This window comes from Sphaeramia orbicularis, chromosome 22, assembly GCF_902148855.1.
Source record: "Sphaeramia orbicularis chromosome 22, fSphaOr1.1, whole genome shotgun sequence".
Taxonomy (NCBI): Eukaryota; Metazoa; Chordata; class Actinopteri; order Kurtiformes; family Apogonidae; genus Sphaeramia; species Sphaeramia orbicularis.
The window spans coordinates 30,872,320-30,897,943 of NC_043978.1; the positions used below are offsets into that span (position 1 = coordinate 30,872,320).

Consider the following 25,624-nt stretch of genomic DNA (forward strand, 5'->3'; position numbering starts at 1 on the left):
AATATTTACGTTCTTTGAAGTTTTGTTCTATCACTTCATCCAAAATATCACCAGACAGAAGAGACTGTGTTTATGTTTCACCCTTTTTCTACAATCAGATCACCATAAACCAAGGCTGTCAAACTCAGTTTAGTTCAAGGATCCCATACAGCCCAATATGATCTCAAGTGGGCTAGACCAGTTAAACAATAACATAATAACCTATAAATAATGTCAACTCCAAACCTTTTTCTGTTTTAGAGTGAACAAAGTACAACTTACAGATAACAGTGGGTCTACAAAGACACAAAACATTTAGTCATAGGCACAATATTGTTAAAATTCCATTTACTTCTCTTAATACATTTCATGTTGTTCATATTTGTTATGGTTATTCACATTTTTTTTTTTTAAGGATAGTTTGTAAATGTAAATATTTTCATGCAATTATACTTTACACCAAAACAAAGAGAAAATTTTGGAGTTATCATTATTTATGTATTATGATAATTTTTTTTCCTGGTCTGACCCTCTTCAGTTCAAGTTGGCCTGTATGTGGCCCCTGAACTAAAATGATTTTGACACCCTTGACTGTTTTTTTTATCTTCAGTGAATTTTTTGCATTTCACAGATTCATCTCATGGCTGATGTGAACCCTTTGGAGTACCGGTTTTGGCCTACAGGCCATATGTTTGACACCCATTCCCTGAATCCTCCTAAATCAATTAATCCATCAAATTTTATTTATATAGCGCTAAATCATAACAAAAGTAATCTCATGACACTTTACTTATGAAGTTGGTCAAAACCAGACTCTAAGCCAATTTACAGAAACCAACAGAATCCTCTAGGAACAAACACTTGTGACTGGTGACAGTGGTGAGGAAAAACTTCCTTTTAACAGGAAGAAACCTGGAGCAGACCCAGACTACTGAAGGATGACCGTCTGCCTTGAGCAGTTGGGGTTAGAGATAGAGGGTAAAGGAGGAGAAAGAAAGAGAGAGACTGGGGGAGAAGGGGGGAAGTAGGGGGAGACACATGGATGCAGTTGATGCACAGATAACTGAACTAGAACTGTCAAAAGTAGATCAGCTGGTGTTAGTAGAATGACTAGAAACCAGAACAAAGGTCCATGACTAAGTATACTACTACTACAAATACAAGTACTAACAGTGGATATACTACTAATAATTATTAGTAATTTCAATTTTATCAGTGTTGTAGACATGAAAAAAATATTTTGTATCCATTAAAACTATATGCTGTATATGTTTATTATCAATACTGTTTCAGTAAAATGCCACTGAGAGGTGATAACTGGAGGAACATGTTCACAGTGAATATTTTAAAACATGCAAACAGATGGGATTTTTAATCTTGCTGAGTAAAAATTGTCTCCAGAAAAAGCAGTTACCTAAATTTTAAATTTTAGACCTAAACCTGATCAGTTAAATTAATTCAATATATCGCATGGCCTTGTGCACAGTGAAACATTTCCATCAGTCAAAGAAAGCTTTTATTTAGTCTTCCACTCAAGGATGCCTTTTGAGCACTGTGAAAGATCTTTCTGCAAATTTTCAGAAGCCTCTTCAGACTTTACAGACTCTCCCTGCACCAGAAAACTGTAAAACCAGAGGATGACTGGCAGCAGAAAACATGGAACACCCATGTGTAGGTACGACAAGACCCAGGCAAACCCCAGCCACAGCCCCACTTTGAGAAAGAGGAGGGCGTAGTGGATGAAACGGCTCTTCAGAGGTTGCTTCTGTTGAAGGGACAAAATTAAGAAAGTTATGACTGATTTTATAGCAGAATATTATGTGTATGTGTTATGCCAACAAAAACATGCTTTACGTCTTCAAAATGGTCTCGAGCCTCAAAGAATTCCTCTTCATTACTGCGTTCAGGGCGCAGGTAGCTTGAGCGAGAACTCATTTTCTTCCTCCTGCAGAAAGGAGGCCTTAGGTGTTGTATTTCCATAGCCAATGAAGATCCTCCCAAGAAATAAAGAGGGTATGGAATAAATGGGCTTGGGGAAATAAATACAGGAATGAATGAATAAAAAAATGTCAATATAAGATGTCAAATGAAAATAAATTATAGAAATATATAAGAAAAGATATAAAGAAAATGTAAATATAAAACTGCAAATATAAATGCAGGGATAAAAATTAAAGAAGGAAAAATATAAATAAGGACAAAATAAATAAATAAACGGTATGGAAAATGAAACATTAAAGTAAATAAATGCCTTTTAATTTTTTTTGTATCATGTAGTGGCACATGAATCAATTTATGAAGCCACTTTTAGATTTCTATATATATTTTTCAGTTTGGCAGGTTTGGTCCTCCACAGTTATGAGTACTTCAAACAAGTAAAAATCAAAAATACAATGTAAACTTGGAAGCTACTAAGAATATTTCTAAGAATCAATACAATTCAGTGTTTTATTTGTAGTGCAGTGCTGTTTCTACAGATTCATACAGCAACAAAACTATGTTTCCACTACTGAAAGATAAAAACGAAAACAAGTTTGTAATTTCATCTGATCACTTTGTCTGTAGTCTTTGCTACTGTCAAGTTGATACTGTTTCACAACAACCATGTTGGGCTAAACACTGAGGTAATGAAGAAAAAAAACAAAGCACTAGCATTGCAAAAATAATTATAACAGTCAAAACAGCAACAATAATAATACAAAAAGTTGAGTGAATAAATAAAAATAAATAAATAGAAAATGGCACAAAAATTAATCTAGCATTATCGGTTATCTGGCTAGTTAGCTAGGTATAGGTTAGCTAACGCGCTCTTTGACTAGCCAGTTTGACTTGTCCATTTGTAGAAATAGAAATGGTTTCAATATCTATTCATCATTCAGTATAATTAAGTATAAGTATAATTAAGTATAATATCTGTACATTATTATTATGATTATACTATTTATAGGTCTGTCTCCCTCACTCACCTTGTGCCTTTTTTAAAAAAAAAATTATGTTGAAACACTGCAAGAAACATGGACACACCCAGAATGTTTATGTTTGAAAATTGTTTCGGTTTTTTGTTTAAATAAAAATAAAATGGAAAAAAAAATGCTCAAAATGGTTTAAGTGTATTTTGGGGGGCATTTTGTGTTGTTATTTTTCTTCCCATACAAATGGGGGCAGTGTCCGCAGTGACAGTTCAACTTCCTGTTTGACAGGCCGTTGACGATACGCACATACGCACGCACGCACAGGACGTAGTGCGTAATATCAGCTCTATATACAATGGGGATACGTCACTGCCCAGTAGCTTCCGCTCTTGTCCCGTTTATAGATCTGCGCTTCTCCTCAGCCAGAGCCCGGAGCTGCAGAGCCAGAAATGCAGGTTGTCCCGTCCTCTGCATCACATGCTACGAAAAATAATTCATGAAGAGAGCTTCGAAAAGGACACTGTTAAATGCTGGTGTTAAATTTACATACGTCCTAAGGGGTTAAGTGGAGTGATAGACCGGTATTGGATAAAACTAATGTTGAGTCACCCTTGTCCTATTTGGCTGCTGTTTACTCGTCCAAAGTTCATCAATGAAGGTATGAAGCTACACTTCTAGTAGCTAATGTTATTAGCTTGTCACATGTGAAATTTGGTAGATTAAAATGCAGTATATATCATAAAACATAGGATTCCTTGCTGCAAACGACTGGTAGTGTAAACACTTCCGCATGTTGTCATTGAACGCATCATAGCAGCTCTGCTTTTCTGTTTGTCTCTTGTTTGACGTAATATTTGGCTCCTATTGAGGGGGAAACGTCTATTTCCCGCTTGAGTATATACATACAATAAATATATTTACGGAAAAATATGTAATAAGATTCTAGGGGGAAAAATAACAAATGTTACAAGAATCATAGGCTAATGTTCATAGTGATTTTTGCTCAGTCACTGTTTTTATGTAATATTTCATTTTTCCTCTAAATATTAAAGTCTTGAGGTTTGTCTTAGAAATATGGCAGCTATAGTATAGTATTATTAATGTTTCCCCCTTTAAATATTTCAATTTTAATTTTGTACTGTTGCCCTTCTTCTCAAACTATTCTGATATTTGTCATAATATTTGGACTTTTTTCTTTTAAAATTATTACTTTTTCTGAAAATATTAAAAAAAAATTTGTCATGATATCGGTGTTTTTCCTCAAAAATTTTACATTTGATTTTTTTAAATGATATATTCTCAAAATGATCTTCATCCTCATTGTGACCTAAATACCCTTCATATTGTTCATTTATTCCACCAGGCTGAATGAAACTAACTTAATTGGTTTATGTGCGATGACATCCCATCTACAAAACAGTCCTCCACTGTCTCAACAATGAACTGTGGAAAGTCCCGAGCACTGAGTGAACCATGGCAAGGTTCAAGCGAAAATCTTGCGTTGCATTGTTTGCATTGGTGTTGTTTGTGCTCGTTGTAACAGTGGTGTTGAAGTTCCTCACCCCAGAGGACTCTCCCTTAAGCAGTCCTTTGGGCGGTGAGCTGTTTGCTGATAGAAAGAATGACAATCAGATCCAGAAAGACAACAAGGCTGACGGTAAACCTAAGCAGACCAAAATGAGCAACTCACCTCAGCCTGAAAATCGAGCAGAACTGGAAGCTACACTGAGGAAATTTCCCCCTCCCAACTACTATCTCCATGCCTTCTACTATCCATGGTATGGAAACCCCAAGTTTGATGGCAAGTACATCCACTGGGACCACCCACAGCTACCACACTGGGACTATAAGGTGGCTCAAGGGTATCCACAGGGGAGACACAGCCCACCTGATGACATCGGCTCCAACTTCTACCCAGCTTTAGGGCCTTACAGTTCCAGGGACCCAGCAGTTATGGAGGCTCATATGCAACAGCTGCGCACAGCAGCTATCGGTAAGACAGGAAATGACAACATTATGCCTTTTCATTTCCTATTACACATTTGATTTTACTGTGGTATAAGGATAAATGCAGGTCTTTAAAAAGATGACTGAAATTCAGTTGCATAAATATTAGGCCCTAGGTGTCCTTATATGAGAATTAGCTTTAGTGTCATTGCAAAATACCATTGAACAGTGCAACGAAATTTGGTTTTACGCTCTGTAAGATGCTCAAGTAAAATACACATCAATTGTTCAGTCAAGAATAAAAATATAAGTATAAACAGTCAAGTAAAAAGACAATGTAAGTATAAAAAAAAAGTCAAGTTCAAAATCACACTCACTCATAAACAAATGAGTCCAGCTTGAAATATGCAGAATATACAGGTGACAGTAATGACTATAGTGTTAAGTCTGTTTAAGCAAAGTGGGTGGTGCAATGTCCTGAGTGTGGGCTCTGTTACTATAACATAGCAGCAGAGTGCAATTACATTATACATTTACTGCAATACATTATATATGGTCTGACTTTTTAAGTTTTGTGGCCTTAATTGCCATATTTTATCAAATTCCATTTACCCATTTCTTAATTTGTTTTTGTTAAAGTGTGTCCAGGTCCTCTGCATTACAGTCCACATTTCTGATGTGGACAAATTTGTAAACCTTCCACTGAACCAAATACTGTTTTTTTGTAATATATATACTCAGAATGTAGATTAACTTGACTGTAATAATTATACTCTCGCTGAAAAATTTTCTCTGCACAGAACTGCATGCTGTATGTACCACTTACATAATTGTGGGAGTTTTTAATTACAGTTTTGCTCGGAATAATTTATTTTAATGACATTATTTTTTTAAATGACAATAAAAATGTGTTCATATTATTAGGAAACAGATATACAATATAGAATGTAAACCCCTGACTGTATGCTGTGCATACATTTTTGCATATTTAGTATTGATAGCAGTCTTTTCTTCTTCATATCACTATAGGGTTTTTTTTACAAGCAATTTAATGGGAGCAGCAATTACAGAGTAACTCATGATGCAATACTACAAAGTATCTGGCCTGAGGTGGAGGCTCTTTTGTGTTGAGCCATGCATTTATGACGGGGTTGCTTGGTTTCACCAATGTACTGCACTCCTCACTGCACTGAACAGCAGATACAGTGTTACTCTGTCTCTCCCTAGGCCGTTTATTCTTGGGGTGTACCAGAGCCTGTCTCAGGATGTTGGTGGGATTAATGTATGCCAGGATATTGAGTTAGTTGAAAATCCTTCAAAGTTTGTCAGGGATTCCAGCCTTTTTCCAGCTTTTCCTCTCTGTTGTCTCTGGGTTCCTGGTTCTGTGGTGTGGTTGGTGTGGACACCAATGCACACTGTTCAGTTCAATGAGGGGTGCTTCTTACGCTCCATGCACCTTCACCACACATTTCAGCTCAGTGGATCATAGCACCAGGATCCCAGTTCGGGTAGCCACAGGTCTTCAGTGCCTCCCTGACCTGTTGGTCTTCCTTCTTCTTCCCTTCGGCCGCTGTTGGGATTTCCTTTGCTCTGTGATTGAGGGTTCTGATGACCCCCAGTTTGTGTTCCACGGGGAAGTGAGAGTCAAAAAGGACATAATGGCCCATGTGGGTTGGTTTCCTGTAAATGTCTATGGTTAATCATCTCTTGCTGTTGATGTGAATGTTGCAGTTCAGGAAAGGCAGGCTTTTGTCATGAGCATCTTCCTGTGGGATCTTGATGTTCTGGTCCACTAAGTTGCTGTGTGTGGTGAAGGTGCACGGAGCATGAGAAGAGTTGCACTCCTCACTTAAGTCACCAAGTGTGCATTGGTGTCCACACCAAGAACCCAGAGGCAACAGACAGGAAAAATCAGAAAAAAGAGCAGGCATCGTCAGTCCTTACACGGCTGGACCCTGTTAGAAACGTTTAAGGATTTTCAACCAGCACAATATCCCAGTATACTTGAAATCCACCAACACCCTGAGACAGGCTCCAGTACACCCTGAGGACAAACTGCCTAGGGAGAGAGTTGTTCAGTGCAGTGAGGGGTGCAGTGCATTACTAGAGACAGGGAATAGAACTGATGAAGCCTTTTGGATGAGAGACAAAGTAAGTGTTTTCAAGAACAAAACCAGTCCAGCTGAACTTTGAAAACAAGTAAGAATGAACCTGGACAGGTGAGAACTCACACAGACATGACATTATACATGGTACAAATTATACTCTGTATTATCCCATCATGACTTACTCTGTAATTGCCACTCCCATGAAATTGCTTGCAAAAACTATACTGATTTTAAGAAGGAAAGGCTGATTATGTGAAAATGGTTGAGAGTGATATGAAGAAGAAAAGGCTGCTATCAATACTAAATATGCAAAAATGTATGCAAAGCATACAGTCAGTGGTTTATTTTCTATATTATATAACTCTTTCCTTATGATATGAACACACTGTTATTGTCATTAAACAAAATAATGTCATTAAAATAAATGATTCCAGGCAAAACAGTATTTAAAAACTACCACAATTACGTAAGTAGTGTATACAGTATATACCAGAAGTATACTATATGAAAACAAAACTAGTCCAGTTGAACTATGAAAACACCTAAGGTTGCTGTAGAATGCATTGTGAATATTAGTGAAGAGGAGCAGAAGACTGTTGTACTGAATTGCTAGACATTATTATGTACAACGCTACACCCAGCTAACAACACAGCAGATGGATATTTTGTAATACATACAGAAGATGTGAAGTGATTTGTGATCGGCTGTTTCAACCTCATTACAGTCTGTTGAAGTCCTCACTCAACATGCAGATGGACCGCGGGTAAAAGCTTCTGAGTCTCACTTGATACATTGCCAGACAGTCATTGATGATACTTCATCTTTGTCTGAGTAACTGAGGAGGCAAAAACACCATTATTTTGCACTGCATTTTGGTCGCGGTTTCTCAGAATTTGCCGAGATGAAACACTATTCATAAAACTGCATAAACTAATAGAGGAATTTGTTCAAACCACCTGCGTATTTTAGTAAACACATTATTTGGTGTCAGCACAGAACAGCAGTGCAATTTCTTCTACTACTTTTATTCATTTTATAATACTTTGTAATATATATCGAAAACAATGCTCATTTAAATCATTTTATTATCACTTTGACTAAAAACGTTGCCACATTCCATTTTGCATCTAATTTCACACATTTAAACCAAAGTCAGCTCCTGAATTTGAGTTGTCTTGTATCAGGTTGATGTTTTGTGCTTGATTGGTTTTTCAGGCGTCCTTGTTGTCTCCTGGTATCCTCCTAATACAAAGGACGACAATGGCGAACCAGTCGATAACATTGTGCCTTTACTGTTGGAAGTGGCTCATAAATACCACATTAAGGTTTGTATAAAGACTCTTTTCTAATTAGGGACTCATTGATCAATATTGAAATGTCTGCTGATCATCATTATTTGTTTACAGGTGGCTTTTCACATTGAGCCGTACAAAGGAAGAGATGAAGTCAATATGTTCACAAATGTCAAATACATCATTGAAAAGTAAGTGGTGCCCTTTACTTACTGTTGTCATTCGGCTGTAATTGCATGCACATCTATCTTAGCTCATTTGTTATCCGATTGCACTTCTCCTCAGATACGGAGAGCACCCCGCTTTCTTCAAGTACAGGACAAACACTGGTAAACTTCTTCCACTCTTTTATGTGTATGACTCATATCTGATGAACTCAGACCAGTGGGCTAAACTACTGAAACACACGGAGAGCAACAGCATCAGGGATACCCCGTACGATGCCATCTTCATTGCTCTGCTGGTGGAGGAGAAACATAAGAGGGATATCCTGACTGCAGGGTTCGATGGCTTCTATACCTATTTTGCCACTAATGGATTTTCCTATGGATCTACTCAGAAAAACTGGGATTCTATTAAAGCTTTCTGCGAAGATAACAACCTAATATTCATTCCAAGTGTGGGCCCTGGGTATATCGACACAAGCATTCGGCCCTGGAACTTCCAAAACACTCGAAATCGCATTAATGGAAAATACTATGAGACTTCGCTAAGTGCAGCATTAGAAGCTCGGCCTGATTTTATCTCGATAACGTCTTTTAACGAATGGCACGAGGGGACACAGATTGAAATGGCTGTTCCTAAAACAAGCCAGACTGTGTATCTGGACTACTTGCCCAATAAACCCTCAATCTACCTGGAGATAACTCGCAAATGGGCTGCGATATTTGGCAGCGAGCGGAGAAGACGGCAGGAATGATCTGATGTAGAGCCACAGCAAATGTATGAGGTCCCTCGACTTCCAAAAGGTGATACTTTATCATGTGTACACAAGTACTCGTGTTGTGCAAACATTATAATCGTATTATGCACACTGGATAAGTTGTTTGCACAAGACTGTAAAATAAACTTCTGGGACTTAAGGTGCTACCAGTGTTTATTTTTCATCACTGTATAAAATGATCAGACAAAGACTAATTGAAGTAGTTACAGAATGCACATGAAAATGCAAATGAAAGAATTTTATGAGCAAAACCAAATGATTTGGGAAGCCACAGGCAAGTGAAGAGACTTCATTGACTTAATTTAGCTGCAATGATGTATGTTATTTTTCACACTTGGTTGAGTTGTTGTTAATTTAACTGATGTCTTATGATTTCTTGTTTACACAGCCTTGCACATTTCAGGACTCCAGACATAATCAGCATGTTTTATCACTGTTCTGTATACTCGAGCTAAGACTGTGCATTGGCATGTTTTGCTTTCCTGTAATCTGTGACTATATTGAACCTTCATGGAAGTAAATAAAGTGCAAAAGGAGAGATACTAGTGTAGAAAACAGTCTTGTGCCTTTGTGTTACTAGACAAGGGAAAATCACAGCATACATCTTTATGTTTGCAAAGCATGTCAGCCCCAAGTCTTGAGATGAGTCATAACAGCAGAAGGATCAGAGAACAGCAGTTCAGTTATTAAACCAGGTACACAGTGGAGAGTAGGGTAGATCAACATGTACATTTGAAGTAGAAGCCTTTTTGTTAGTGATCTGGTTTCACGCTGTGTACGTGATGCATGTTGTAATGGTTTATTAAAGTTAGAAATTGACTGTACCACTATTATATTATTCATAATATCTTGAAGTCTTCAATATGTAACATTTATACATGCTTTTGTGTTTACATGGAGACTGTGCTGAGGTCAGTGTTGTCCTGGGAGCTGATTGTTTGTTGCCATTAATTGACTCCTTTCCTTAGCAACCAAGACAGCAATTATCTTAGAGATGGAGGTTGGTCATTTAAACCGCAGAAGCCTCTGAATAGATTTTAGATCCATCTTCATCAATTAATTTTCATATTGAAGAGAAGTAATGCCTATTATATGGTGGTGGTACAACTATTGTGGTGTTGAGATTGCACTGGGATGTCAGAAACATGCATAATACTGTATATAAATATGAAGATTACAGAAATTTAGAAATGATAAAAATACAGTAACTACTCAATAAAATTACAATACCCTCATGGCCTATCAGGTCTGTCTGTTTATATTTACATATGGTTTCACATGTAACTTATTTGACAAAAATTCAGGATCCAGTTTTGTATTCTTGATTATTATTTATTTATTTATTTATTAATTTAACCATTTTCGTGATCGTTGCTGCCTACTTTGGGAATTCAGCAAAGTTAAAGTACTCCTCAGTTTGGTTATGATTTAAGACTGAGGGGAAAAAGACACGAGTCCCATTGGTTTTTTGACAAGGGTCAAGGGATTTTGGCTTCTAGATTTAGCCAATAGAGGTATATTAAAGCTGTCGTACCACTGACAGCCACCAGGGTTGTTTCAAAAAAGAACCCTGAAGTTTTCTGAACATGCTCTCTCTTTGTCTAACAATATTTTTTCCCAGGGGTCAAACGAGTGTCATTTATTTTATTTGGAAAAATTTTGTAAGTTTTCAAGTGGTCCATCATTTAATTACTGTTCTGTCAATAAGATCTGAGGTCAAATCAAAGGCCTTTATTCACCTTCCAAATTTTTCACAGCTTGACTGTAGTTGTGATTAACAGGTTCTACCAAAAAGATGTAAAGTGAATGTTGCACAATGCTCTATCAGCTTTACAGTTGTACAGCCTTTACAGCTTTCCCGTGATCCTTTGCCTCCTGTAGCTCCACCCTTTTTGTCCAAATATAGTCACTTCCAGCCACTAATTGCATAATCTTATGGTTTTTGGACTGCTGTGTTAAAGTCAGATGTTTACATTTTCTTGTTACCATATTGGTTAGTTGGGGCTAGCTGTGACCATATTTGGACAAAAAGTGGTGCAAAGGAAACGCAAACATTATAACATGGCAAAGTAATCTATATTATAAAAGCTAAGTGGGCTCTGTGTGTGTGTATGTGTGTCTGGGGATTCACACAAAATCTGGAAAGAGCTGACCATTGCTGTTTGGCATAATTATGTATTTTTGGTTAAGGAACAGACTAGCAAAAACGGCAAGTTGATAGGACCAATATTTTGGGAGATATTAGTGATTTTGGAATACAATACCCTTACATTCATGTTGCTGTACCTAGAACACTTTGATGGTGACTGCTGGATAAATGTGGTACAGCATGAATTAATACACAACAGCATAAAAACTACCACATCTAGAACCCGTGGATCCCCATGGGTCAACATACTAGTAACTTCTTTAATTCTTTTTATTAATCACAACTACAGTCAATCTGTCAGGACAAACATTATAGACAGTTATTACAGAAAACAATTCCAATTAAAACTGGGGCCAGCTGTGGTCTAGGAGGTTGGAGAATTGGCTTCACCTGCCCGATTCCCAGGACCGGCAGAGATATTGTTGACTGATGTTCCCTTGGGCAAGGCACCTAACCTCCTCAGGCAAATGACATGGCAGCCCACCATTCCCAGTCTGCAGTGTGTGGGATGTTCCAGTATATTTCAGCTAGTGATGAGTTAACAACAGAGGGTGAATTTCAGTGGATGTTGCAAAATATACTGTAGGAGCTATTTGTCTAGAGAGAAGAAGATGGCGAAGACCCTCACAAGAAAGTATCAGCAATACAAACAGTAACAACCATGGTGATAATTATAATGGTAACTAACTACAACCAGAACTTAGTAAACTGGGCAGAAGAGAGAGAAAAACAAAACAAACAAACAAAACTACAAAAAGATACCATAAAATACATAAGACCTATTAAATGATGAATATAAGAAAAGAAAGCATGAACAGAATATCGTATACCACGTTCGCACAAATAATACCAGTAACAAATAATACCAAAAACAAATCCACACAACATCAGTTGTTCACATTAATCTGCTGTGACAGAGTGAACAAGGCAAAGAGAGATTCTTAAGATTCTTAATTCTAAGTCTATGAGCTCCAGCACCTAGTGGCCATCAGTGGTATTACACTTTAAAATACTAATATTGATTTCACTTAAAGCTGTGATTTTGAAGTGAGAAAATAACCAATGTTAGGGTGATACCTCCTCCCAAAAAAATATCTAGAATAGAAAGGTGGCTTATTTAATATTAACTATTTCAATGTTAAAACTGAGCCCAAGGAATACATCTGTGGAATGGACATTGTGTTTTTCACGGGCTTCCCTAATCCGAATGACAAATGGCATAGAATAACGAATGACCACTAGGGTTAGGGTTACGTCATTCGTTATTCCATGCCATTTGTCATTCGGATTAGGGAGGCCTGTTTTTCACTGTGTAAACCACAAACCCATGGTGCATCTAGTGGTTATTTGAGTTATGGAAAAATTTTATGTACAGTCACTTTTAAGTTGGTTTAATTTTGACGTCAAATAGTCACTACATATACTAATAAAGATTCTTAATTCTAAGTCTATGATCTCCAGCACCTAGTGACCATCAGTGGTATTACACTTTAAGATACTAATATTGATTTCACTTAAAGCTGTGATTTTGAAGTGAGAAAATAACCAATGTCAGGGTGATATCTCCTCCCCCAAAAAATATCTAGAATAGAAAGGTGGCTTATTTAATATTAACTATTTCAATGTTAAAACTGAGCCCAACGAATACATCTGTGGAATGGACATTGTGTTTTTCATGGGCTTCCCTAATCCGAATGACAAATGGCATGGAATAATGAATGACCACTAGGGTTAGGGTTACGTCATTCGTTATTCCATGCCATTTGTCATTCGGATTAGGGAGGCCTGTTTTTCACTGTGTAAACCACAAACCCATGGTGCATCTAGTGGTTATTTGAGTTATGGAAAAATTTTATGTACAATCACTTTTAAGTTGGTTTAATTTTGACGTCAAACAGTCACTACATATACTAACAAAGATGCTTAATTCTAAGTCTATGGGCTCCAGCACCTAGTGGCCATCAGTGGTATTACACTTTAAGATACTAATATTGATTTCACTTAAAGCTGTGATTTTGAAGTGAGAAAATAACCAATGTCAGGGTGATATCTCCTCCCCCCAAAAATATCTAGAATAGAAAGGTGGCTTATTTGATATTAACCATTTTAATATTAAAACTGCAAACTTTACAGATTCTAAACACTGAATCCTACATTTGGAGGTTTGTGTCATTTTATTTGTAGTATAATCTGATCTACAGCTGATTTTAACATGGTGTAGACATGTTTAATGCCATGCTGGTGTGCATGTAGCGGCTGTGGTGCATTCGCGGACATATCAGGGCTTTGGTTTAACGCTACACCACCGCCCGTGTTATTTTTTTATCCCCCCCCCCCGCCCAACAAACACACACACACACACACACACACACACACACACACACACACACACACACACACACACACACAGGTCGACACGCATCCAGTCAGGAGGGAAACCTTTGGATCGGTGTTTCCTCGGTGCGGCAGTGATTCACCTGTTTGTACAAATGAGACGCTTAAGCGGATGATTAATGTAACATGCACTGACTATAGGGTCGAATGTGAGCCTCAGCCCCACGCAGACACACGCACAGTGGAGCTCCGCCACAGCCCGCAGCTGCAGTGACGGTAAACAGAGTAAGGTAGCGCATGGGCAGCCAGCAGGGAATTATTCCACATCGCATCACATCCCTGAGCATACATGGCGTCCTCACACACACCGAGCCATGAATTCAGTGTGTGAGCTGAAGGGGTAGTCGCCAATATTTTATTTTTTATTTTTTTATTTTTTATTTTTTTATGTTGCAGCCATCATTCTTTGCGTCGGTGTGCAGCAGCAGCAGCAGCAGTAGCAGTGAAGGGGACAGACATTCAGCAGCTCACATTGCTACAGTAGAGGTATCATTTTTCGGGATCAAGACGATGGATGCGGGCTCATCCGACTCTATTCCTGCAAATAACGGCGGACGGGCGCATTCTGTCTCTATTCCAAACGCATCCACGTCTCCCGTATGTTGCAAGGTGTCTTTGAAAAAGGATACGGACCTCAGGGGGAAATGAGAAGGAAGGTCTATTTTGACTCACGCCTGTCGAGATGGTGAGTGAAATGCATGGCTATTTTTTTTTTTTTTTTTTTTTCCTTTTCTTCCCTCCCTTCATCCCATGGCTGAGCAGCGGTAGTACCTGGTTTTTTGACGGCAACCCTTCACCAGCTAATTACAAATGTCACAGTGAATACATCACCATTTTCTTGTCCCTAAACGCAACATTCTGCATGCATTGGATGTGATTTGTATCTTAGATTGCACTCCTGCTTGTGTGTGCAGTTCAAATGCACATCTTTCTCCATCATCCTCCATGCTTTTATTTATATTCTACGCGTTTGTTTTTGTTTGTTGTGTTAGGGAACACATCCCATATGTAATTGATTCTCAGTTGTCATTAACTTCAATGCAGCATCCCTCCAAAGGACAACCATTTTAAAGTCGACTATAGCATCAAAAATGACCTTCAGTGCTCGGTGGCTGGAAATTAGTTCTCACCTGGGATGGAGAGTGTCCTTTTACTATCAGTGCAGTGAATGGCCTTGTGTAAGGATACAGCCCAGAGCTTCAAATAGGTTTCTGGACTTCTTTAGTACCTGTTACTAAAACCACACTATAGGGATGTGATGCATCTTTGTGGCTGATGCTACTAAAAAAAAATCTGTGGCTGCCTTTTTTTTTTTCTTCATCTCTTCTCTCCAATAATTTGAAGCATAGCCCCTCTGCAGACTACTCACCCATGCGGTGCTCTTTCCATGTCCCAAATACATCACATTGCATTTGACAAAAGCCCCAGCTCTGTTTTTATAAATCTAAACGAATGCTGGAGCTGTACACATGTCTCACTCAGCCCAAAGACAGAGTTTAGAAATGGAAAAGAATAAGAGGAAATAACAGCTGTAATAATAGGACCTCATCTCCATCACCATGGAAACACTATAAATTTACCACACTCTGCATATTTAATTAATCTCAGAGTTTTTTTTTTTTTTTTTGGTGCCTCATTAAGATCCCTGCATCTCTGAAACTACTTTTACATGTCAAAATGCAGGACTCGACTATAAAACAAACAGTATGTATCTATTTGTACTCCAAAAATGCACAATATTTTACAGATAAAATACCACTGATAGTGTTAAAAGTACTATGTGAATGTTGCATTTAGGCTGTGCCAGAGTCAGCACCAAGGTTTGGGTATGTATAAGCACAAACAATGTGGTTAGGGTGAGGAGAAGAGGTCAGAGAAAGGGCTATGATAAGAGGAAGGAGAAAAACCCCCAAAATGAACACAGCTTTAACATTAGGTTGTAAACAGGACATAAAATGGTCTCCTGTGTTTAAGTCCACAATGACTGATAACCTTCATATCTGCTTCCTTCTCAAGTTTGTCTCTATTTAATGATATCGCTGTAAAAATACAAACAATTTTTAATGGATTAATCTGTTGTTTTCAGGTCAGTCTAGGTCAAACTGTGATATAAAATTGCATGTTGATAATGATTATTCTAATGTATATTTCCTTACTCTACATTACCAGATAAAACACAGTGTTTTGTTTTAATTCACTTTATTCATGTGTATTTTGAGGTCAAATAAACCACTCATGTTTACGTACCTTTTGCAGTTGTAAGAATCAGTGCAGGAAGAAAGAAAAAGTGAGATGATTCAACTGTAGACAAACCTTAGAAGGAGGTGGATTAGGGACGGATATGGAGGAACAAACATTTTGGACTTTGTGAACCAGTGTTTGTTTCCAGCCGAAGCTAAATCTGGTGTTTCTTTTTATTTCCTTTTCATTTCAAACCCTTCCACAGATTGACCTGTATTGTCTTTTACATGGTGATGTCAGTTAGGATAAAGGATGATGATAATTGTGGCATCTATAATTTACCCTGCTGTAATTATCACTGGTGCAATATACTGTATTTTTTCTTTTGTCCTCAGGGTTTGGTTTGTTTATCTTGTCAGTCGAACACTCACAATACAATGCAGTGTTTTATTACTTTACTTAATTTCACTTGTGCATATTTTGGTGTTAAACAGACATCCCATCTTTGTAATTGTTCTTCCTCTACATCTGTGAAAGGGTTTTATACTCGCTGATTATTTAAAACCACACATAAGCATCTTCAGCTTTATAAGAAATAATGATCCGTCATCGATTGTAATTATCAACTGACTGATAGGAGCGTTTGTATCATGATGACATTTTCCGCCTTATCACCCAGGCCTGCATGACAGTATGCATTTGCAGCTCCTCTGTAAAGCAAAGCGCTTATGACTGCAGCTGACAAAGAGTGTGTTTCAGCTGTATAAGAGGATTTACTTACATGAAATTATATTGATACTGTAAGCCTTTAAAAGGAGTTGCACTTATCTGACCCTGCTGCATGTGGGATGTGGACTCAAATCTGTGAACATAAGTCACACAAGGGAGACATGAGGCCACTTCATTCTAGACTGGACACATGATATAAAGAATGAAGTATTGCATAGAATGAATCTGTACTTGGCTTCTCAATGGGTTTGTATGGCCTCTTTATGCAACATGCAGGTGTGTCGAGAGTTGGGGGGCTTTTCTACTCTCCTCAGCCTTAAGATGGCAGCATTCTCTTACAATACACTGCACGCCACCATCCATTAACAAATAGATGCTTAAAATCATATAAAAATGGAGTATTTTTGAATGTTTTCATTGTATTTTCAATATAATCTGGGTATTTCCTCCTGTGTAGATAAAGCTGAATTGTCCTAGTTGAGGCCTTCAGTCATACTGTGTGTTTTCTGTGTGGGTTTCTTTCTCCTTTTCATTCCTAATTGATTTTCTCTCATTCTGTTTTTCCGCTCGCGCAAAGGAGGCACTATTAAGAAGACCCACCCATTCAAGATCAAACACGCCTCATTAAATCATTAAGGATAATTGTGATTCCACGTCAGAGCGAGAAGGCAGCAGCTCTCATAAAAGCTGTGACCTGCAGTTTTGTTTTCTATGAGCACTGTATCAAAAAGGAGGTTGATCGCACCATCGAGCCGATGTAGAAACTGCTCCCTCAGATTCCCACAGTCTCTACTCTCTGGATTTCAGCATTCAGTCAAATCCACCAGGTTTGTACCATGATGTGTCCAAGGAGGCATCACATTTAACTGTAAAAAATAACTGGTACATGTGTAGAGAGGGAATGTGGCAAGAAAAAGAAGAGTGTGGTCATGTACTGTTTCAATGAATACAAACATTAGTAGGTTTACATCCAAATTTATTGCACATTTTAGCTATATTTTCAGGAAATCAACAAATGAAAATGCTAAAAAAAAAACAGCTGTATGGAAAGGAGCAAAGTAGTGATTTTGCTACCCCTCTTTATGTCCATTCCAATGGTATAAGTATGTTTAATCAGCAAATATCTTAAGCAATATAAAAGAATCACATTTTTGGATTATTCTTGCTTTATTTTCTGATTTTTGATAGCAATCTACATAGTCTAAAAATCAAACATTCTTACTGTAGAGAATTCCACAGAGAAGAATTTTGAGAAGGTTTGGCCCATGAAATTTCTTATTTCTTCAACTTGAGTTGAAGGCATTGAATGATAATACACGATGCAGGAGTACAGCGTTCCTATGTAGTTGTTTTTACACACACTTTAATTTTTGTGCACCGGAAAACAAGTGAAAATACACGAAATAAACACTCAAAATATCACAAAAACAGTTGAGATGTGTAAAAGATGCATCAATAAAAGGTAAAGTGCAACAGCAAGAAATTTAGGAAATTATGTGTGCCTGCATGTACAAATCCTTCCATGACACAAAAAAAACATCAGGTGGAAACACAATGAAACTCCACTATGTATGAGGAACTGCAGAGCCAGCTCTATATAAGGAAGAAGAATAAAATATTTATTAGTGGTTCAGAGGTCAGAGTTATAGCAGATTCAGGTTTATGTCTATTTTCTTTCAGTAGTTTTCTGAAATTTGGAGTAAAATTGGAGTACCAGTGGATAGAAACATGACAAATAATCAGATATATGCTTAAAAAAAAAAAAGCTATTTTTTACATTTTGGAAGTAAAATGCCAAAAATAGCTACTTTCTAAATATCTGCTGTAGAAATACTCCCGACATTTCAGCCATACTTCTAATAATCATTTCCTGTCATAGTAATACACCTGCATTCTTGGTTTTCCAGCATTTTGCTTGTGGTCAGATTTGTTAAACATTAAAAAGGCTGATCCATTAACACTGTGAATATGTAAAATGCAAATACAGCCCATTCACTTCCATAATGACCAACAGGAGTCAATTATAGGTGCCCATTGTGCTGAACCTCCTGGGGTCTCCCCCTACTAGTAGCCCAGATGTATTCTATATATTTGATTGGCTTTTATTCAGAAATATATATTATAGGTATATCAGTAGAGCAGTGGAAACAGTGCACCGTCCATAGTCCTGAACTGTGAAACATTAAGATTTCATTTACATTTTTTAGTGTTAACAATGAATATGACTTTATTAATCCTGTGTTTGTTTTCTTGTTGAAGCTTCTGGCCATTTACAGACATTACCTTCCTCTACACCTTTCCCATTAATGACCCCAGCACCACGTAGCTGAAAATGTAGACTTTTTCTTGCAATCGATCTGCTCTGAAAATGCCTTCCTCTGGCATTCCAACTAGATTAACACAAGTGGAGAAAAATCTCTCCCTTTTACCATGCACTCTCTGTTCTCAGCAGTGCCTCCTCCATCTGCAGCTATCACAGCCATGCCAGGTGCAAAAACCGATTAAGATGTGTTTTTTTTTTTTTTTTTGTATTAAATAATTTTTCAATTGGCAAAAGTAAATTACCAACTGTAAACTGTATTAAATCATGTTACATGATGTATTTAAATACTCTTTTCCATAAATAATCTCTTCTGTGGCCTGAGAAGAAAACTTCCACAAATATGTGTCAGTAAGGTCAGGAAATAAATGGTTTATTAACTAGTGTTTTTGAACATTTTGTAATGGCACAAAATGATAATAAATCTGGTCCCTAGACAAGTGAAAGCTGGTTCTGGACCTCAATCCAAAAGGTTTCATATAATAAAAATACAGGAAATTTAGTTTAGCCTTTTAATATCCACCCCTTTTATGGAACTCTAACCAAAAGTAAAAGCTTTTTTTTTTGTAAGCTTAGGTCATAATAGGCTGAAATGCATGTTGTAGTCTTAATTTAAAGAGAACATCCTCTAGTTTCTGTGTTTAGTAAGTAGCTAAAAGTCAACCAGAGCAACATCTTTGCAAATGTTACACTAAACCTCAACCTAATCTATAACCCAGGACCTGCTGGATGTTAAGAGTTTACCTTTTTCCGTAACCATTTTTTATCTGTCCACTTCTCACCTGTTTCTGAACATACCTGGGCATTAGACTTTATAAACCTATGATATTAATGTGTTAGATTTGTATTGTTGTACCTTGTTAAGCTGATGTGGTGTTTTCTTTTCAGGACAGAGTATGCCATCTGCACCTTTTCACAGAATCCTACGACCCCTTCTGATTGGCACGTTCATTCTGGGATGCTTTGTGACTCTGTTTTTGATGTATTTTAAACCATCCACCAGCTGGTTATCAGGGCCTGTAGAGTCAACAGTATCCACAGACCGGGTCAAGAACCTCTTTTCCACCAGGAGTGACAAGAACGTGACCACAGTTCTGATCTGGCTTTGGCCCTTTGGACAAACCTACGACCTGAGTGTCTGCAGCTCGCTCTTCAATATCGATGGCTGCTTCATCACAGCGGACAGGAATCTTTACAACAAGTCAGATGGGGTCGTCATCCATCACAGAGACATCTGCACAGACCTGTCCAACCTGCCCCCACTTCAGCGACCATCCTTCCAGAAGTGGATATGGATGAACCTGGAGTCCCCGTCGCACTCGTCCCAGCTTCCTGGGATCGAGAACCTGTTCAATCTGACTCTCAATTACCGTCAGGATGCTGACATCGAAGTGCCTTATGGGTCCATTGTAGCAGCAGAGGGTGAGGAGGACTTTGTTCCGCCCAGCAAAAACAAGCTGATCTGCTGGATTGTGAGCAACTGGAACCAGGACCACGTGCGGGTGAAATACTACAATGAGCTGTACAAACACATTGAGGTTCACGCGTATGGACAAGCCTTTGGGGAATACATCGCAGACCAAGACTATTTCCCTACCATCGCCAGTTGTAAGTTTTACCTGGCGTTTGAGAACTCCATCCACAAGGACTACATTACTGAAAAACTGTACAACCCCCTCTCAGTGGGGACCGTGCCAGTGGTTCTGGGCCCGCCCCGGCAGAACTACGAGAACTTTATCCAGGGAGACGCCTTCATCCATGTGGACGACTTCACCTCGCCCAAGGAGCTGGCTGATTACCTGCTCCTTCTGGACAAGAACGAGGAAATGTACCTCAGGTACTTTGAGTGGCGACGGCACTTTAAAGTAAAGAAGGCCTATTTCTGGGCAGAGCACACATGCCTGGCCTGTGATTACCTGCGTAGGCACAAAGAGTACAAGGCGTTCAATAACCTTGACAAGTGGTACTGGGGCGGATAGTACTTTGAAGGGCTATGCAGTGCTTGTTTTGTTGTTGAAGGCAGTGCTTTAAGATTTTTGTCCTTCTCGTAACTTGAAGGTTCATTATTGTTCTGTTGAGAGCCCCTGAATAATGTATTTTTTGTTGGTTGAGTGGCACAGTGAGACATCCATTCCTTATTTTAATTTGCAAGCCAATTTAGCTAAGCCTTACTTTGCCTTTTAGGTTATTTTTTAAATTTATTTTGCTTAAATTAAAAATGCACTACTTTTTTTTTTTACTGTTATGTAAACCCATATTTTGCTTAACATGACCACATTTGCTGCTAATTTTTACGTTTTTTTTTTTTTTTTTTTCTGTGTGAATGCTATGATGTATGGATGTTGCTGTGTAACAGATGACATTCATATAATCACATTAATTTAAGATGTGGCACATGGTGAACCTTAAAAAAGTGTTGAGCAGAAGGACACTGACATTAATGTTGAGTCAGTGAAAATATTTATGTAATATTTATTCAAGTGAGGCATTATATGATAAAAACAATCTCATTTGTGCTAGTGATGCAGTCACCTATGCAGTGTTTACTGAACTCAAATGTGAAAGTAGTTCAATTGTGTCATGTACATATATTGTGTATTTTTTGAATTATGTAGCTATCATTTTTCCATATTTTTGTAAGTTTGCATTTGCACTGCTAATCCAACTGTTACCTATCTTGACATATGTACAGTAGGACAGCCGGTCATTGAATTGTGTAGTTGTACATAGCATATGGTGATCATTACCCTGGTAGTCTCTGACAGCAGATGTGACACTGCTTTGTGAGAGGGAGGTTACTATTTTAATCATACTGTGAATCGTTCATTGTCACATGTGATGTGTCACAGTGCAGTTGGATTCTGTGTGGATGATGATACAGTACAGTGCAGAACTATTGTACTGCAGACTCCTCCACACATCGCTGTGTTGCGTTGTGATTTCATCCACTGATGTCTGTAATATTTATCCGAATACAGTGATAGAAAAGAGCACAAATTAGCATACGATTGAATCTTTTATTATGCTGATTTATGTGTGTACTGTGCTCTCATTACATAAGGTAACCTCAAATATTTACACTGATATTTTCATCTGTTTCAACCTGACGTTATAAAATGGATGAAGTGAGTGTAAATTAGAGGGAAATAAGAGCAGGTGAGATCTGCATATATAGGTCATTCTACTGAATTAGAGCAAACTGCTGTTCCATGACCACAGAAGAAAAAAAAAACATTTAAATTGTGTTTAAGTAAGAAACTTAAGATGTCCACTAACATCCCTCCATTTTCTAATGCTGCCATTCCCACAAAGCATCAGAGATTTTTGTTTTGCTGGGTCACCAACTGTCAGAGGCAAATTCATGAAGTTAATATGATAACAGATGAAGAGTTTATAAATGCTGACCTAAAATAAAGTAGTAATAATATGAAAGTAGCATAAAAACATACTAAGATAAATGTAATAGCTTTGTGATATGACAAAAAATAATGTAAGTGAAAAATGATGTAAAAGGATGTAACAAGACAAGATGAGAATTAATGTAAAAGAATAATTTATGACATTTTGCTGTAAATTCCGGTCTTAAGGTGAGACATTTCCCTAGTGGGTCTCAAGCTCAAACACCTTTGTGAACCACTGGTCTAACGAAACCCAGAATTATATGTGAGATAACAATAAAGTTAATACTGATAAAATAATAACAAGTTTATATTTTACTATAATTTCTGGAACCATCTGCTGCCTTTTCTGGGTGCATGATGACTGTTATGGTCATACAATTTTTACATACTTTCAATTTTATCTCCAAGATGCAAATCAGCCCAATAGACTGTTTATTCCAAAAAAAACCCTGGAGTTTGGCATATCTTGTTTTCACATCTTGTTTTTGGAAAGAGAAGTGCCCATATTTGGAGCTAATGCTAATGCTAACTCACTTAAAACACAGACAACATCAAACAATACTCATGAAAAATACTACCAAGTTATTTCAGATACATGATAAATGTTAACAAATGCAGGGGAAATTTCTACAATAACGTATAAACACAGTAATCAATGTAGCTGCAATAATTAGCAGACTGGCAGAAAGACCTGCTAATAGGTGTGCAGTCACAAATTAATGCTAACATATGCTAATGTCACTGTGTTACACAACAGGGCAGGTATTAGAATGAAGTACAAGTACAGTCTTGTTTGTGTAACTTCTCAACCACAAATACAGTAAAACTGTCTATCAGAGAAAAAATATTATTTGATAAACAAAGGCTCAAAATGTTAGACAAAGCTAGCTTTCAGTAGTTGACTAGCTGTGACTGTCCGTGAACAGGGAGAATAAATCCAGAGAATAAATCAGTTTTTTGTACCAGGCTTAAATGTAATGTTTATTTCTGCTCTAAATCATGTGGATTGACTCACTTTTTGGGATCAGCCTCAAGTGGCCATTTTAGGAACTGCAGATTTTATAAACTATAATGATTGCTTTATTTAAAAAAGAAAAAAGAAAAGGGGGCATTATAATGAACATATTTATGGACTTAAAGTCACACTGTCGTTGATGTTGCTGTATTGTTGATGTCATAATATTAAGGTAACTGTTCTAATAGATAATTGAGGGTTCTTATGAAACAGATTTACACACTGATGTTTGTTATTCAGTTGTGGAACAGCAGGTTGCATTCATTTGGTAGAGTTTAGTTAAAATGGGAAAGTAATGAAGTTTCACGATTCCAGCACTAGATTACTAGATTTGTGTTTAAATCATTCTGCAGTGTCATTTGGGGAGTTGCATGTAAAAGCAATTTTTCTGGATTTCTGTTTACACCCTGTTTACAGTGTGGCTTGGCAGCAAACCTTCAGCACTCAAGATCACACTACAACACAACAGCTCGTCATCTGTAGATATCACATCACTTTTCAATGTCATGCAGATACTGAACAGTACATCTCAGCAGCACTCAGCAGCTATTGACATGATGGTTAAGTTTTTATAGACTGTACTGTGCAAAACCATGTCAACATTTTATGCAAGACAAGCCAATAGCTTCTTGGTCAAAGTTCTCAAACGTGTTTCAGGTTATTATCATTTTGATATTTCTTCACTGTCAAAGGGACCACTGATGTAAAATATAATGAATTCAATTATTTTTCTTATAGAATATGGTTCCAAATGCCATAGTTGTATATATACGGTAAACCTTGTAGTGAACAGAGACATCACCTGGATCAAAGTAGCTCACTGACACAAACCATTCCTGTATGTGCACCACAGTAAGAGAACTCAAGCACTGTTCTCATTTATCTCAGAAAAGAAACAATGTGTTGTATATATTTTTAATGTTCAGATCTCTTTATATCATGCAAGTGTTGTGAGACAGTGAATGTTCTTCACTGTGCAGATGTAAGTAATGTTGGTGCGTCAAGAGGCTGTTAATCAAGAATGGAAAGAGAGAGACACTTTAAAGGGTAACCAGCATAAAAAGCAATGGTTTAATTGTGATGAGGTGGGCATGTCCACCAAGAGAGGCTATTTTACACAAAATGGTTTTTTGTTTTGTTTTTTGGTGAATAATCCTGTTCTGTTGGCATGACCTAATTGTAAAACTCATGCCAAAATGCAGCAGAGATATAGCACTTTTATTCATTTGGAGTTGTGTGACTCACTGTGCTGATGGCTGTCTTCTGAAGCTATTATGAGTTCAATAAGTGTCATCTGAAACCTCAGCTGTCCCACAGATTACCTATGAAACTGCCATTCATGGTTTCATATTGTACAGTCCAATCTGATGTATGAGTACAAAGGTTTCTTGTCAAATGTGGTTGGTGACTTTAAGGAACAATATTCTTTGTTTCTGTCCATGTTGTATGTACCTCTCATCCTCTTTCTTCTCTTTTTGCACAAAAACAAACATGAAGGAGCTGTGGCTCCTCTGTCCCCTTCAAGTCTGTGAATGTGTCACAGCACCAGAAAGTGAATCAGGATGTCTCTGGATACTGTCTGACCTGGCACTGACATTGCTGGCGTCCTTAAAAAACAATGTACAGAGTGGGATGAAATCTTTGTGTGTGGCTGAAGCTGAAGATTTCTTCAGAAATGCGCATTTTCTGCCAGTTCACTGAAATAATCAGTGAGTCAATCAGTACAAGTTTTTTGCCAAATCATTGTATTTTGCCAAATGTTGTGTTTTAATTGTAGATGTCTGATAGTGTCAAAGAAAATAAAGATATGGACAAATGAGCAAACATGAGTGAAGCATGTTGGATTTTTTAGACATTCACTAGAGTATTTAAAGGTTCAGTGTGTATGATCTGTGCATACTCATGTGCTTACATAAAATCTGTGTTGTGCTGGGAGCCAGACATTTTTTTGGTTTTAGCTGACTGCATTTCTAAGTTAATGACTGTCTCTGATGGTTAGTGCCAGAAGACATTGGTCAGGAGGTCGCTCTGTATATAGTGCTGTGATGTCACTGTGCGGATGTGATTAGTTGCTGTCACTAGATATGTGCTAGAACCACGAGCACGCTAATAAAGATTAGTAAGAACACACTATTGAAGCAACACAAATACAACACACTTAATACTGTAAGACATCCACTACCTCTTAGTTACTCATAATAAGCATAATTAAGGTTAAGCTAAAGGTTCAATGTACACACATAAGTCAGTTGT

At 37.6% G+C, this 25,624-nt stretch overlaps 2 protein-coding genes across 2 annotated transcripts; both read left to right on the forward strand.

Annotated features, from left to right (window-relative positions):
* Positions 1-3,273: 3,273 nt before the first annotated feature.
* On the forward strand, positions 3,274-10,417 carry manea (mannosidase, endo-alpha). The gene is made up of 5 exons (XM_030127408.1): positions 3,274-3,549; positions 4,255-4,884; positions 8,163-8,272; positions 8,354-8,430; positions 8,525-10,417. The coding sequence occupies exons 2-5, from the start codon at positions 4,365-4,367 to the stop codon at positions 9,156-9,158; spliced, it is 1,341 nt and encodes a 446-aa protein (XP_029983268.1). The 5' UTR covers positions 3,274-3,549; positions 4,255-4,364; the 3' UTR covers positions 9,159-10,417.
* Positions 10,418-13,762: 3,345 nt separating this feature from the next.
* Positions 13,763-25,195, forward strand: fut9a (fucosyltransferase 9a). Its single transcript, XM_030126603.1, has 3 exons — positions 13,763-14,410; positions 17,213-17,462; positions 19,844-25,195. Exon 3 carries the CDS (start codon positions 19,852-19,854, stop codon positions 20,932-20,934), a length of 1,083 nt encoding a protein of 360 aa, XP_029982463.1. The 5' UTR covers positions 13,763-14,410; positions 17,213-17,462; positions 19,844-19,851; the 3' UTR covers positions 20,935-25,195.
* The last annotated feature ends 429 nt before the right edge of the window (positions 25,196-25,624 follow it).

What these genes read in the sequence shown, in the direction of transcription:
- manea (XM_030127408.1), top strand. Translation starts at nt 4,365, where the DNA reads ATGGCAAGGTTCAAGCGAAAATCTTGCGTTGCATTGTTTGCATTGGTG. An exon ending in CTCATAAATACCACATTAAG is followed by an intron (nt 8,273 to 8,353) that starts GTTTGTATAAAG and finishes ATTTGTTTACAG; the next exon opens with GTGGCTTTTCACATTGAGCC. An exon ending in GTCAAATACATCATTGAAAA is followed by an intron (nt 8,431 to 8,524) that starts GTAAGTGGTGCC and finishes ACTTCTCCTCAG; the next exon opens with ATACGGAGAGCACCCCGCTT.
- fut9a (XM_030126603.1), top strand. Translation starts at nt 19,852, where the DNA reads ATGCCATCTGCACCTTTTCACAGAATCCTACGACCCCTTCTGATTGGC.